At 40.2% G+C, this 17,114-nt stretch overlaps 1 protein-coding gene across 3 annotated transcripts in view; it reads right to left on the reverse strand.

Moving 5' to 3' along the window:
* glrbb (glycine receptor, beta b) overlaps window positions 1–17,114 on the reverse strand; it is a 127,656-nt gene that overhangs the window by 38,633 nt on the left and 71,909 nt on the right. For all 3 annotated transcript variants that reach the window (XM_073043024.1, XM_073043027.1, XM_073043026.1), the window contains 3 exons: window positions 16,768–16,908; window positions 3,299–3,451; window positions 1,234–1,559 (listed from right to left, as the gene is read on the reverse strand). In XM_073043024.1, the coding sequence (XP_072899125.1) occupies window positions 1,234–1,559; window positions 3,299–3,451; window positions 16,768–16,908 (620 nt within the window). The remainder of the gene's footprint in view (window positions 1–1,233; window positions 1,560–3,298; window positions 3,452–16,767; window positions 16,909–17,114) is intronic.

A 17,114-nucleotide genomic window follows, 5' to 3' on the forward strand; every position in this document is an offset into this window, starting at 1 on the left:
AAGTGTTGCCACATAGTCTGGCACCAACACTGCATGGCCACAATGCTCGTCAGAATAACACTGACCACAATAAATATAAAAAACACCAAAACAAGCCCTGTTTCTCCCTCCTACCCACTTTTAACCATAGGACAGCTCTCCAGCAGATTCAGACTTGGGTCTGCTGAGTCCAGGCTTCAACATCCCCAGTGGACTTGCAAAGATTTGCAAACTCAGCTCCAGCCAACTGGCCTCAGCTTCCAGACTTCTGAATCAGGCTCTCGCTCTATACCCTGTCTATACAATGATCCCAGCATGAGCTCTCATCACTCCTACAACTTCCAGTGCACCAGTATTTGTCTTATGCTGATTCTGAAGCCTCTCCTTCTCTGAGTCTGACAGTATTGCTGGATACCATCTTCAAGTGTAGGAGGAGGATCAACAGTGTAAGGAAGAAGGCAATGAATGCATGGCAAAACATTATGCAAATAAAAATTCTGTTTATTACTTGAAAAGAATCTATGATCACTACTCTACTGCACTTATCAGCCATTTTACAGGCCCAAAATTGCAATCCTAAATTTCACTTTAGAGGCAACGTGAAGACATAGGTGAAGAGATGAATGTGTTTACCTTACATCACCTTGGTTTCAAATGTTTGATTTTAATCATAAGTTTAGGTCTTGTATAATGCATTGGTCTTTTTAAAGATTGCAGGAATCTTTTTTTACTGCTTCATGTCAAGCCTTGCCCACGAGGAACACACACTGTGCATTTAAACTCCCAATATATGATTGCGGTAGGCAAAGCTCCCTTCTGGAAGCATGGATTGTGAAAATGAATTCTCAACTAGCGGTACATTAGTACTGTGGAAGCCAAAATGCAATCAAATTTCTATGTATGTGGGCTGGACAGCAGTTGCTATGCTCAGAATTCTGCATATTTCATATCTTTTGAATTGGTTGGGATGTGGGCACATTATTTCTGATGTACACATAAAGAGTGATCATATTGCAACAATGTTTTTGCTCTGAGCAGCTCCAGAAAGTTATTCACGAGTTAGCAGAGAGTTCTAATATTGATGTATACATTTGCAGTCAGTCCTACACACAGGAAAACAAAATATATTCAACCATATCATAGTGATATCCCTTGGATAACATGCAAGATAAGCTATTGGGGGAAAAAAAATCACAAGTCATTAGAGCAAATGTATTCAGATTAAACTTAAAAGCAGTTCTCGTTGTTTCTTACCTGTAATGTGCTAATATGAACAGGAGTATCTGTGCCATTAACGGTATTTTTAGAAGAAGGTTTAACCCAGTTTCCACATCCTTTCCCTTCAGATGCAATAGCTTGCTCCTTTGCCTTCAACTTCTTTTGGATTCGAGCCCTTTCGGCTTCAATTATTTTTGAGCTGTTCAAAAAAACCTGCACAACCGCATATTCCACAAGAGATGCAAACCCAAACAGAAGGCAAGCTATCAACCAGATATCCATGGCTTTTACATAGGAGACCTTGGGCAGCTCTGCAGCAAGGTTCATACACTCGGATGACAAGTTGAGGACTGAGAAGATGCCTATGAAATAGAAAAATGCATCTTAATATCAACATATTTAAATATTATGCTTGTGAATATAAATTATATGGATAGTCTACTATTTATTAGGATAGATAACTCACTGATTCAAATGAAAAGAGATTTTGTTTATGTTTGACTTCTCCCATTTCTGCCTGTGACAAGACTTATAAAACCCCATCTGCTAATATTTTAAGGATAATGTTCAGGTGTATGTTGCGGTGTCAAAATATCTTCAAGAGTGCATTAGTGGAAAGAATATCAGAAGTTCTACATTGGGTAGAATATGATTAGAGAATTACATAAACAATGAATGTGCAAATCTACACGAAAATCAATGCTGCTGCTTCCTACTGGATTTGTCCTTTTTACACGAATCTACAAATAAAACATGGAAGGTGACAGTCAAATTAGTTGGCACCAATTAAAATAGTTAATATTCTCAAAATTACCTTATCATGCTTTTACTGAAGTGAGTCCAACTATTACCCTACCTGCAATTGTGCCCATTTTAACATTACTCAGTTTTAACATATTTCTGTATATAAAACACCTGTGCAGATTATGGAGCCAAGCTATTGAACTGCATGGAGCAAACATAGGCAACCATTATTGCTTTAACAGAGTAAGATATGGAGAAGAAAACTGCAACATCTCCAACCAGAAAAGGCATTTCCCACTTGTTCTAACTCATTCTCTCAGTTCCAAATGAAAAATGCTACATTCTGGAGCCCACGCAGTTGCTGCCAGCATTTCCACTTTGACTTAACACACACCAATATATTTTTAGATATTAAGGTAATGAAGGGATAGTGTGGGGAAATGGCACTAAAGTTTAAGATTTGCCATGATCTTTATTGAATGGTAGAATGAATGCAACAGGTAAAAGGTAGAATGAATCCAACATTTTGTAATGCCTACGTTTTCAGGAAATTTGCTGCTTGGGATGTGGCTGGGTTCAGAAAAATCAGCAAGCCATCATGAGAATTAACCAAAGGTTTGATCAGTGCCATGTGATAGAAGGGGTGGTCATTTGGAATAATCAAAGTCTATTTGATCAAGACTGAAAATTGTTATGTGAAAATGTTAGATAAAAAAGTTATGTGAAAATGTTAGATAAGTGAGGCTTTCTATGGAAATGAAGGGTGGAAGATTTAATTATATGCTGCCAGAAGTTAAGGGAGCCCTGGGTATAGTGTATTAGAATGACAATTTTCCTTGAACAAGAAGGCTTTTTCTAAACAACAGGCAGAACGTTTAGAAGGGAGATGAGAGTTTTTTCAATCCAATCTTTGGTAGGAATCTGGAACTCAATCCTTCAACAGGTGATCAACACAGACACAATAGTAACAATTAAAAAGTACTTGGATGTGCATTTGAAGATTTGTGGGCTAAAAACCTAGTACTAAAAGGTGAGGAGGGAAAGATCTTATTCTAGTAACAAGGACATGATGACTCAACTATTTTCTACTCAATTGTTTTGTGATTAGTAGTACATTAAAGGGATGAGATAGATAGACTGTACTAATGCATTGAAAATAATCCTCAATCATTCACAATTCCTAGCTGACTTAAGAGTTGCTATTTAAAAGTTTCACATCATCCATTTTTAGAAACATCAACAATATCATGAACTTTTCTGTAATCAGATATACAATGGCAAATGAGTCAGCAACATATATTGGAATGTACAACTATTCTCTACATCTCTTTCTTCTGTGATGCTGTTGATTTTTTACCTAAAGGTACTCTTGCAGCACTTGCATCAGGGTTTATCCAAAATGACAGCCAAGAAAGGACAACAATCAGAAGAGTCGGAGCATAAACGCCCATCATGTAATATCCAACCTGTCTTCTTAATGTAAAAATCACTTCCACACATGTGTAATAACCTTTAATAAAAACAAGGTTTTGAATAATTATAATGCGTATCAAAATAGGAAGGCAGGCATTTAATAGAATCGTTACAATTAGTTTACATTTAATTCAATACATTTTTCAAGAAGTAAAGACCAATCTGTTGCTTTTTACATTTGAACAACGCTTTAACAAATGGTTCAGTTTGTTTTGTTGTGGGATGAACACGGAAAGGATTTTAACCTTTGTAGTTAATCTCACCTCTTACATGAATTTGCCTTTCTAGGAATCAATCTGGTAAGGTTTTGCAAAGCTCACTTTGTTGCAGGTAACGGTTCCTTAGGTAGGAACACTAGACATAGACATATCATTGACCTCACCAGGGCCCTGTATGATTAAAGGAAGACACCTCCACCCTTGTTTCCAACTTGACTTGAAATAAAAGCCAACATACTATCATGACGCAGGGTTTCAACCTGAAATATTGATCATTTCTTTACCTCCACACGTGCTGCTATCTCCTGAGTTTCTCTAATTTCTTTTTCAGCTCCAGGTTAGAGCATCTGAAGTCTCTTCTGTCTCCAACATACTGTTCACCTCTAGTTGCTTGCTGCATAGCAACTTGCAGTAACTTATGTGCAAAGAACACGGACACCTTTCAATCTTTGCCTTTCAATTTTTATGAATGGAAGTGGATGACTTCATATTTTTCTACATATTTTATTTGCCAGGTCTTTGCTCATTCACTGATCTAGTACATGCTCTGGAAGCCTATCTGTGGTATTCCCAGTCTGCACACTTGGTCTTGTATCATTAACAAACTGAGATAAATTATACTTGATCCCCTCATCTAAATCATTAATGAACATAAAGGGGGTACAGCACTGATTCCTGAGCCACCCCGGTGTCACATCCTCCCTACCCAAACAATTATCCATTTATCCCTACTGCCCGTTTAAAAATCCTCAAGATGGGTCAGTATGTTTTACTCCATTACAATTTCTTTGAATTATGCTTAAGATTCAATTATATGGCTCATTACCAAGGGCTTTTTGAAAGCCCAAATGCACTACAGCAACTGGTTTGACCATATCTCTTCAGACAATTCCAATTTTATGACATTCAAAATGATTTGTCTAACGCGATTTCTCTTTCTAAATCCATGATGGGTCTTCCCGTTCACTATAACTTTCCATGTGCTCTTCCTTAATTACAGATTTTGACATTTCAACCTGTCACCAGGCTAACTAATCTAGAGTTTCCTGCTTTTTTTCCCCTTCCTTTCTGAAAAAAAGGGGGTTGGATTCGCTATCTTTCAGTCTTTGGGAACAGTTCTGTAACCTTGAACTTTACGGGATGACAACTGCAGTGTCTACTATTTTCATAGACATTTCCTAAATTCCTTTTTTTTTTAAATTCCACAATACATTTATTTCTTCCTCAGAATTACCTTGATTTTTGATACTTTTCCCTATTTTACATACAGGAAACCTTTATTATCAGATTTTGTTCTCACTACCTTGGTTTTGCATTCTATTTTCCCCATTTTTTTTCAATTTCTCAACATTCCTTTATCAAATTCTCAAATTTTCCCAATTGTCAAGCCTACTGCTTTTTGGCAACATTCTAAACATTTTCTTTTGATATAATGCTACTTTTAACTTCGCTTGGTAGCCACTGTTGAATCACATTTCCTGTTCTTTTTATATGCCTTAAAGGGATTTATATTACTTGTAAACTGTGACAGTTCTTTAAAAGATTTACTGTTTGTCATTTTTACTTGAAGTTTCCCAATCTACTGTAATCAGTTTATACCTCGTGTCTTCACAACTTGCCTTTAAATTGTGATTTCAGCTTAAATCAACCATATTCCAATCTTTAATAAAATTCCTATCATGTAATGATCACTGTTCCCTAAAGGCCCATTAAGTACCAGATGATCAACTGGCCCTTCTACAGAACATTAGATCCACCATACCCTGTTCCCTTGCTGGTTCCTCAATGCAATGATCTAGAAAACCATCTCTTACACACTATAAGTTTAGATCCCCCCCCCCCACCCACCCCTGCCCTACCACTAATATTACTGTTTGTCCAGGCCAGAGAAGTAGAACTAGGGGACATAGCCTCAAGATCTGAGGAAACAAATCCTTGACAGAGATGAAAAGAAACTATTTTCCCCAAAAAGTAGTGAATCTATGGAATTCTCTACCCAGAGAAGCAGTGGAGGCTACCTTAGTAAATACACTTAAGCACAGTTACATGTTTTTTTTTCCATTAAGAATTACGGAGAAAAGGTAGGTAGGTGGACCCGAGTTCACCACCAGATCAGCCGTGATCTTAGTGAATGACGCAGCAGCTTGAGGAACCAGATGTCCGACTCCTGCTCCTATTACTTATGGTCTTGTATGCCATTCACAGTTTCCCATGATATTTTATTACCCTTGTTACATGCACCACTAATGTTGTGATTTATACCGTGTCTTATATTATTAGCACAGTTTAGAGGCCACATGCTACCCCACCAACATTTTCTTCCTCCTGCTGTTTCTCATATTCACTCAAACTATTCCTGCTTCTCGATTTTCTGGGCTCAGATTGTTCTTTTCTGCTGCCGTTATCCTTTTCTTAAAAATGAAGGACATTCCATCTCCTTTTGCATTTTGCCTGTCTTTTGTAAAATGTAAAGTTTCCTGAAATACAGTATTTAATTCCCAGCCTTGGTCAACTGGCTACCATGTCACTGTAGTGGATATATGATTGTACTGCATATATTTGTGCTATTCACATCCTTTGTTGTTAACGCTCTATAAACTCAAATTAAGAGCCAGTAGTTCTGTCTTTGTGCTGTTTTCCCCTGCTCTGACTCAGGATGAACTGTTGCTTCCTGACAGACTGGTTATCATTAGCTATGTTTTCCAACTGGAGCCATCTCTTTGTCCTTAACTCTCTTCATTTTCCCCTGAACAAAACCCTTCTCCTAGCATCACCTCATCCTCCTCAGAGGGTATGATATGGCAAAAAGGAAAGCTTATGTTAGATCAACACACACAAGATGCTGGAGGAACTCAGCAGGTAAGGTGGCACTTATGAAAATGTATAAACAGTCAGCATCTGGGGCAGAGATCCTTGATCAGGACAGGAAAGGAAGGGGGAAGATGTTAGAATAAAAAGGTGGGGGAAGGGGAAGTAGGACAAGCCAGAAGGTGGTAAGTGAAGCCAGATGGTGGGGTGGAGGGGAATGAAGTAAGAAGCCAGGAAGTGATAGGTGGGAAAAACAAAGGGCTGGAGAAAAAAAGAATCTGATAGGAGAGCAAGGTGGACTATGGGAGTAAGTGAAGGGGGATGGGCACCGAGGAAGGTGATAGGCAAGAAAGAAGAGGTAGGGGGCCAGAGTGGGAAATAAAAGACAGAAGGGGGAGAGAAAAGAAAATTACCAGAAGGAGAAATCTACATTCATGCCATCAGCTTGGAAGCTACCTAGATGGAATACGAGATGTTGCTCCTCCACCCTGACAGTAGCCTCATTGTAGCAGAGGGGGCAGCCATGGACCAACATGTCGGAATGGGAATAGGAATTCATATGGTTGGCCACTGGGAAATTCCACACTTTACAGGTGGAGCAGAGGTTTATGACAAAGTGGTCCCCTAATTTACATCAGGTCTCACCAATTTAGATGAGTTTGCATTGGGAGCACTGGATACAATAGATGATTCCAACAGGTGCTCAGGTGAAGTATTACCTTACCTGAAAGGACTATTTGGGTCCCTGAATGGAGATGAGGGAGGGTGAGGGAGGAGATGAATGGACAGGTGTACATGTTTGCCCTTGCTAGGAGGGAGATTAGTGGGGAGGGTCGAATGGACAAGATTATCATGGAGGAAGTGATCCCTGCAGGAAGTGGAGAGTGGGGGGGGAAGTAAAGATATGTTTGGCGGTAGGGTCCTGTTAAAGATGGGAGTAATTGCAGAAAATTATGTGTTGGATGTGAGGCTGATGGGGTGGTAGGTGAGGACAAGAGGAACTCTGTCCCTGATAAGGTAGTGGGAAGATGGGGGTGAGTGTGGATGTTCGGGAAATGGAAGAAAATGCAGGTGATGGCAACATCAATGGTAGAGGAAGGGAAACCCCATTCTTTGAAGAAGGACATGTCAGATGTTCTGGAAAGGGAAAGCTCATTCTGAGGACAGATGCGATAGAGACAAAGAAACTGAGAAAAAGGAATATCTTTTTTTTACAGAAAACAGGGTGAGAAGAGGTATAGTCAAGATAGCCATGGGAATCACTAGGTTTATAAAATATGTTGGTACACAGTTTGTCTCCAGAGATGGAGACAGAAAGATCAAGAAAGGGGAGAGATGTGTCAGAAATGGAAGTGAATTTAAGGGCAGGATGGAAGTTTGAGGCAAAGTTTATGAAATTGACGAGCTCAGTATGGATGCCTGAAGCTGTGCCAATGCAGTTGTCAATATAGCACAGGAAGAGTCAGGGAGCATTACCTGTAAGGCTTGGTACATGGACAGTTCCACATAGCCAATGAAAATGCAGGCATAGCTGGGACCCTTGTGGGTGCCCATGGCTACTTCTTGAGTTTGGAGAGAGTGGGAGGAGCCAAAGGAGAAATTGTTGAGGGCAAGTACTATTTCTGCCAGACAGAGGAGGGTGTTGGTGGAGGGGAACTGTTCAGGTTTTTAATTTTAATTTTATTTATTTAGTGATACAGTGTGGAATAGGCCCTTCCAGCCATGCTGCTAACTGGGACATGTCCAATGGGAAGGCTTCTATCAAAACCAAATACTTCCATTTCTTTTGCTACCAGAAGCCACTGCCATGAAGGTTCCAACCAGCCTTATTGCAAATGGTACACATGTCCTGTAGATACAATATACAGATCACAGCTTCAGCCTGCTACTCACACTAATGCAAAACAAGATGGATTCTAATATTGTTGAAACCCCTAACTGACAAGTTCTAAAGATCAGAAAGCAGGCAGCCTATGGAATTAAAAGTTATATTGGTTCTGCTGTAGACAAGTTCCACGTACTGTGGGAAGCTGTAAATGTAACACCCTGTTCTAGAAAGGAGGTAGAAAAAAAAGCAGAAAGCTACAAGTCATTTGCTCTGCCATTTATGATTGGGAAATGCCAAAGAACCATCAAAACTTTAGAAATTAAGAATACATTTGAATGAGTCAACAAGTTTGAATGAAAGGGAAACTGTAAGATTTACAAGGTGATTTCTAAGTTGAAGGAATATGATGAGGGAACCTGAGAAGGTTGATCCAATATTCACTGGAGTTTAGGTGAATAGAGGGTGATCTTCTGCAAACATAGTGTACAAGATTCTGAAAGGCCCTGTCAGACTGATGCTGAAAGGATGGTTCCTGTTATGATGGAATATAGAACTGTTAAGCATGAAATTTTGTTTTCTTCCAATTAGCAACGTTGGCATCCAACCTACTGTTTTTTTTCCAGATCCTGTGGATCTTTATTCTTCTAGTTAATCTGTGAAAAGAGACCTTGTTAAAATCTACATTGAGTCTTCCAGATATTTTTTTTCCTCATTAATGTTCCCTGCTACTATCGTGGAAAATCCAATCATGAGAGTCACATATGCATAACAAATCAAAGCTGAGTGTCCTTGATCAGTGTGTTTTGCTGAATGAATAACTTGCTGAAAGCGTGCGCTGTTAATGGTGCAGGAAGGGAAGCAGTGGGTCTGAAACCGCAGCAAACAAGTCAATCAAAAGGTTATCTCCTCGACCATTCAGGTTCAAGGACCGTGAAATTGATAGCATAATGACTAAGAAGGATTGTAATACAAGAGCTGGTGTCATATCGGGTGCCAAAAGTAAAATTAAAAAGGTAATAGAAAGATCTCTAAGTTTATAGAAGAATAAGGAAAAGAAATAGACTATTTTGTTTGTAAAGGAATGAAACTTCAACAGTGGCTAATACTATTCAGAATTAGAGATAGTGACAGGATGCTTACATATTATTAAAAGGGTACATACTGAAACTGACTAAATGTACTGGACAAGTGTAGCAACCTTGTGACAGTCTATGAATTTCAATAGAAGATAAGTAAGGATATGTCTTTGATGGGTTAGCAACAGACAAGAGGAACTTGACTCTAAGTTTTAGACATTTATATTTAATTTTATGTATGCCTCTTGAGCAAAAACAGTGGCAAGCATTATTAATTCAAAGATTATATTTTCTGCAACTTCATCAATAATATCTTCCATCAGTCTAATAATTATCTTCCTCATTTTGAGTCAATAGAATCCAAAGAGGTCTTCATAAAGAAGGATGTTCACTGGATAGACTGGGATACTAAAGGAAAATGTACAGCTGGACGAATAATATCCAAGATCAAGAATCAACGTGTATCTGAAGAATAAAAATCTACAATTTTTAGAGTATTTTCTCAGAAGGGCTTTGTCAGAAATAATAGATAGACAAGAAGACACCCATCCTTTGACTCTGCATACACATCAACCTATATAGATGGTCTACAATTCTAACTTTTTTGTCATCCTTCTAGAAAATACTGGGTTTTCATGGACATGCAAATAACTAAACCAGAGAGTCACATGTAACACAGCAAAGCAGCTGCTTTTAACTGTAAAGCAGAAGTACCTGCTCTTAAAACTGTACTTGTAAATGTTATATCAAAATTAAAGCAAGCACAAGAACACAAGTCTGCAAGGAAATATACAAACCTACTGTGATTCTGACCTGGTGGGTAAAGAAACTGCCAACTCAAGCATAACAGGGATATCACAAAACATATGAATCATTCACATCTTACAGGGAGAAAGATGAGATTTTTTCATGGCCATTAACATTCTTGAGCTGGAAGACAGTGCTGACATATGCAGGTATTGAATGCTGTAGTGAGCAAAGCACTTAAGGAAATTGGCTCCTAAGTGCATTGTACGCTCATTAACTTAGAAGCTTGCAAAAAGCTGCAGACTTCTCATTTATAGAAATAGTTCAGAGATTGGAAGAACATTTCAGCCTATTGAAATAGTGCAGAGTTATGAATTCATCTCATGCAATCAAATGCTAGGAGAAAGCATGGCTAATTACTCAGACAGTTTCATATGCAGAGACAAAAGGCTTCAGTTAAAGGTATTAGGCACTAGAAACACTATACTTGATTTGATATGTAGGATTGTGAGTTCCACAGAACAGCAATCAAGAATGCAAAGACATTCTGTCCTATGCCATCCACAAATTCAATGGTAGCTTAAAAAGCAATTCCGAAAGCTTTGGTGCAGAAACAAAGTCAGCATCAAGTGATCTGAGCCATTCTTCGACTGTCAGCAGTCATTCCCAATGTACAGTAAGTGTTTTTATAAAGGGTTTAAACTGGTGATCGTATAGAAGAAAGGACACTTAGCAGTAACTTGCAGAATGTAATGTGTGACATCAGACAAAAATGCAAAATCTCAAATGCAACATCAGCACAGAGCAAGCTTCTCTGAAGATGACGGAAGGGAATTTGCATAATATACAACCACTATGTATGGCACAGAATATAATTTATGTAGTATCTATGCCTCAAATAGCCCACAATGTCAGACCTTAAGTCCCAACTGATGGAAAATCACTAAAAACGCAGATTGATGTAGCTACAGGCAGGACAAATAGAATTATAGAACAGTGGGGTCTCAGGGGGAGGCCATTTCATATATGAACCTCATGTCATCTCTTTACACAGCTACTGACTAATTGCACTAGCTGCCATTTCTGTAGCCTTTCCAATATTTTCCTTACCATTGAAATTTTTATTCAATTCTCTCTTGAAGGTTACAAGGGAACCTGCCTCCAATATTTCTGCAGTGTATGCAAGATTCCAGTCTCACGCCACATAAAGTAAATGCTCATGGCATTATTAATTTCCTTTCCTTTCATTATGTATCTGTGACATCTAGTCCCCAAACCCTTCACTAAAGACAATAGCCTCCTAAATATTCACCCAGTTTGACCTCTCTTAATTTTGCATACATCTAACACAGCTATCTCTTCTTTCTAACATGTCTACCCTCAATCTTCTCTAAAGAAACCATGTTAGCTACTTTGACCTATCATAAGACCTCAAGACAAAGGAGCAGAATTAGGCCATTCTGCCCATCAAATCTGCCCAGCCATTCCATTATGGCTGATTTATTTGTAACCTTTGATGCCCTTACTAATCAAGAACCGATTAATCTTGGCTTTGCATATACCCAATGACATTGTTGGCAATGAATTCCACAGATTCACCACCCTCTGGCTGAAGAAATTCCTCCACTTCACCGTTCTAAAGGATGACATTGTATTCTAAAGTCATGCCCTCTGGTCCTAGACTCTCCCACTATAGGAAACATCCTCTATCTAGACCTTCCAATATTCAACATGTTTCAGTCAGATCCCCCTCATTCTTCTAAACTCCAGCAAGTACAGGCCCAAAGCCATCAAACACTCCTCATACGTTAACTTTTTAATACCTAGAATCATTCTTGTGAACCTCCTCTGGACCTTCTCCAATGCCAACACATCCTCTGGATAAGGGTTCTAAAACCTCAAAATACTCCAAGTGTGGTCAGACCAATTCAATTCAAGTTTAATTGTCATTCAATCAGACATGAATACAGCCAGACAAGACGGTGTTACTATGGGGTCAAGGTGGATAACACAGTACCAACAGTCACACATAGCACGTATAAGATAGAAAGATACGACCACTCGATAAAAGAGTCCAAGCTCTGGAAATCCAATGCCACCAACATCTGTGGATGACCGCAACAGAACTTGTCTTCTGCCGAGTGAACACTGGGGAGGGGGGGTAGCAGCAACTCCAGCCCGAATGCTGCGCCACACACTGGCTCCGATGCCTCCCTCCTGCCAGCTGTAAGCAGGCGACGCCATGGCTTGAGGCTCTGAGTCCAAATGAACGCTGCCGAAATCTGCAGTTACCACAATATAGCTCGTCTTCCGCCAAGCAAAGACAGGGTGGGGCGGGGTGGGGAGGGATGTACGGCACCAACTCCAGCCCAAATGCTGCGCCAGGCCACCCCCTGTGGAGCGCACCGGCTCCAACGCCTCTCCCCTGGTGGCTATGTCAGGTGACACTGTGGCTCGTGGCCTACTCCTCACTACAACCAAACACTCAGCTCCCCCACCATCGACCCCTGCTCTCCGTCAATCAATCAGTGAATTCAACTGGCGGCATTCCACCTTAACAATGCCCAAAAGGATTCTGAGATCGCAATAAAGGTGACCAAGATGGTCATTCACTGTTAGACTGTATACCTTCTTCGATCAGGCAGCAACACATCACGCAGCTCCTTAATTTTCCACCAGCCAGCAATTCTTACTACACTGCTTCAAGTTCTTAATATTCAGCAGGATCTTGCAATCATGAAAAATACATTTAAATATGACAGTAGTATCTTTTATTGACCCCGTAGCAACCGCTGCAAACAAACATGCCATCATCTTATCGGAAAAATGCCTTATAAAGACTTAGCATTACATCCACGTCCCCAACTAGTTTAAACCCTCCCCAACAGCTCTAGTAATCCTACACACAAGGATATTAGTCCCCTTTTGAGTTCAGACATAATCCATCCTTTTAATACATGTCATAGCTTCCCCAGAAGTGATCCCAGTGACCTAGGAATCTGAAATCCTTCCCCTGCAACAATTCCTCAGCCACGTATTCATCTGCCAAATCATCCTATTCTTACCCTCACTGGCACATGGCACAGGCAGTCATCCAGAGATTCTTATCCTTGTGGTCCTGATTTTCTGCTTTCTACCAGGTCCCTATATTCTACCTATGTCATTGGTACCAATATGTATCATGTCTTCCACTGTTCACACTCCCCTTTTAGAGTGCTGTGGACGTAATCCGAGACATCCCTGATCCCGGCACCTGGGAGGCAATATACCATCTGGGTATCTCTTTCACATCCACAGAATCTCCTGTCTGCTCCTCTCACCGATGAATCCCCTGTCATTACTCTACTTCTCTTTCCCCTCCTTTCCTGAACCACAAAGCCAGACTCTGAGCCAGTGACTTTCCCCAGGTAGGTCCAAAGTGGCACTTCTGTAACCTCAGGGATTTTCTGCACTACTTGCCTAGTCCCTCTCCCTCTTCTGAAAGTCACTAAGCTACCTGCCTCCTGCAACTTAGGGATGACTACCTCGCAGTAGCTTGTCTATCACCTCCCCATTCTCCCACATGAGCCAAAGGTCATCAAGTTGCAGCTCTAGTTCCCTAACACAGTTTGTAAGAAGATCAAGTTCAAGTTCAGTTTATTGTCATTCAGCCGTACCCATGTATATCATCAAATGAAATGATCCGAAAGACCCTGAATTCTTTTAAAATCTTGTACCGCCTCACTAAAACAAGCGACTGCTCGCAATGATTGAGGCCCGTCGAAAATCTTTGTAACTAACTGCATTGCCACACTGCAGAAACCATCTCAATCTCTTCTGGACCGTCCACATCATTTTAATAATATTGCAACAAGAAGTAGCCGAGGTCAGACTGACATTTTAGGATGGATTCACAAGAATTCCCCAGCTTTACACTTCATACTTCTACTAATGAAGGCCAGAATCCTGCATACCTAGCAGCTTTCTCAATGTGGGCTGCCACTTCCAACGATGTCTGCATCTATAGTTCACAGATCTCTACTCCTGTGTCCCTTTGACACCAGCATCCTATCATCTACATTGAATTTCATCATTCATCTTACCAAGATGCATCATCTCAAATTTCTCCACATGTATCTGCTCATTCCACCAGCCAGCTTATATTCTGCTTCAGTTTATCACCATCCTCTGCACTTCACTTCAATGCTAAGTGTAATCATATATAAATTTAGAAATTGTTGCCTGTACCCTCAAGTTTAGATCTAGCTCATTACTTACTTCCTTACTGCCTGTTACGATGCTGGCATTTCAGGCAGCCATGAAGCTCCTCCATCTCTGCTGGCGTTCAGGGCTTCCTTCACCGTGTCAGTAGCTTCCTTTCGGTTTTCACTACTGTCAGTCATGCAAATCCTGGTGGAGACTCAGGAATACCAGCACACTCAGATGTAGAAGAATTTTTCATTGCTGTTTCCGTAACAATTTTGTTTTACCGGTCAGGGTTGTTGGCCCTGAGCTGAACACCCGAACCTGGAGGACTGGTGGAACACTCTTAGTCTGGCCTCTACCTTTTGACTTGTTTGGCATGAGTGACCCTACCAAGAGCCAAAGCATAATGTCCTGACTCCAGCCAACATAGCTCTCCAGGTCATTGAGGCACATAAGCCTCCAAACCATGACAAGGTTGTGGTCCACTTGGAGGTCTAGCTCATTATCATAGACCTAAAAAAATTGGCCCCCAACACTGATGCATCCCCCAGTCCCAGAAACACACATTCACCATGTCACTCTGCTTCTTACTTACCAGTTTTGCATCCCTCCCTATTTCAGTTTCTCTCATTCTTAGTTCGAATGATAGGTCTCAGATCTGAAAATTTAACTGTTTAGTTTTTCCAGTATTTTGTGTCTACATTTCAAGTAGTACTAGTGCCTGTTACACAAATCCTGGCAGCCAAATTCCCCTTCTTTCCTGACTTTCTGGCACTCTTGCACAACCTGAACCCTTCTTCACTGTCTTCTCAATATATGTAAACACAATGAGCCTTGAAACTTCCCAATAACCAACTCACCCTGATGCCCATTATTACAGTCCTGAACCTTCTGAATTCCCAGTTTCTTGTTCCCCAGTTCCTGCCCCTGAACTTCCTCATCCTGAGACTTCACAAACCTGCCTTCCCATACCTTAGGTGATACCTTTGCAGATAAATGATAGCAGAAAGAATGGCTGGTAACTAGGCAATTTGGATTTGTTTTACTTTTTCTGACTGGAGAGCAGCAGTGACAGGAGTGGACAACCCCCAACGCACCCGCAGAGACTTCTGCTCTCTCCTACACTACCTTGGCGTTTCCTCTACCGGGCGGCTGCAAAAGGAGACTCCACAACATGAGGGCCTAGTACACACCACAACCAAGGCAATGCAGCTCCTCCACCACTGGTCTCGCCAATGAACCAGTGAACTGGACTTGCAGTTTTCAACATTACCGAAGTCCAACAAGGCCTTGTGATCACATGAAAAACATTCAAGAAAATCATGCACACCTACTTTTGGACTGTGCACTGCCTTTGTACAACTGTACTCAACAAATAGTTTGGCTAAAGGCATTTATAGTTGTAGAGTGTAACTCAGTGCTACGGCTGATATGTTTGATTCCATAGCTTTTTCTATATCCTGTTCCACTAGCCACATCATGGTATGACATGACGTGAGTGGAATTGGCTAAAGACAGGCTGATGAGGAAGCCAAAATGGATTATCTGTTTGGCACTTCTGGCTGAATATGTTGGCAAATGCTCCTGTCTCATCTCTTGCACTTAAATAAGAATGTTGCACAGTACAAGTACTCCTTGGCCCACCACATCTGGAATATCTCTTTTATCCACCTACACCAATTCTATTCACCCAAATAAGGTCTGTATCCTTTCATATCTTGCTTATTTAAGTGTGTGCCTAAATGCCTCTTTACTCTAGTGACCACATTTGACTCTACCACCTCATCTGCCTGCTAATTCATCTCAAAACTCCTTTAAAACTCTTTCATTTCACTTTAAGCCTACTATGGGGGAAAAAAGATTCTGACCACCTACCCCACAGATTGCTCTTATAATTTTATATACTGTACCATTAACAGGTCATCTCCAATCTTGTTTGATTCCAAGGAAAGCAAACAAAATTTAATCCATCTCATTCCATAGCTGAATTCCTCCAATCCAGGCAATATCTTGGTGAACCTCACCACTACAGTCACATTTTTCCAATAGCATGGCAATCAGAAACACACACAACATTCCCTTCTGAAAATTGTTCAAAAGTTACTCACTATCTACTTACTGTTTGCATATAATTCTTTTGACATTTTTTTTAACAATTTTAGTGCCTCATATGAAATTTTGGTTCATGTAGTCAGATGCAAAAGAGTTCATGAGCTTCTGAGATGCTTCCATGATCATTGAGCTCTTCTATATGTACTTCTGGAGTGTTTGAACAGGACGTTCTGTCATTCAAAGAAACAAAGTATTCCCAGATGTATCTAGAAGGTTGCAACGAGGTTTTAACTCCAGCTGATTAGATCCACATGTCACCCATTGAAATGACATGAAGCTCCTAAATCTAAATTTCCGAAGAGTGGTCATTCTCCAAAGATTTATACCTTCAAAATAATGTACCAAAACAGCTTTTAACATTGATAAGAAAATAGCTCACCAGTGCCTTCATAATACTTTGTGCAGTTTCCATATTCAATATCTTCCTCTTTAACATCAAACTGCGGTAATGCAATCTCTTCCATCTGAACGGGGTCCTTAGCTTGCCAAATGAATTTCAGGTCTTCAGTGGTGTAGCCAACTAAGAGGAAAAGTGCACATAATTAAAGAAATAAAGATGCAAGTGCAGAAAAGATACAAAAAAAAAGTTTTTGATGACTAAAATGGTGCAAAATCTTTGGTAGGGTCCAATTCCTATTCTTCTTTTACCTACTTGTCTATTTCCTATGAAGTCGCATTGTTTGACCTATTTCACTGCAGCTGGAAGGGAAGGAAAACCGATTGATG

Source organism: Hemitrygon akajei, chromosome 4 (genome assembly GCF_048418815.1).
Source record: "Hemitrygon akajei chromosome 4, sHemAka1.3, whole genome shotgun sequence".
Lineage (NCBI taxonomy): Eukaryota > Metazoa > Chordata > Chondrichthyes > Myliobatiformes > Dasyatidae > Hemitrygon > Hemitrygon akajei.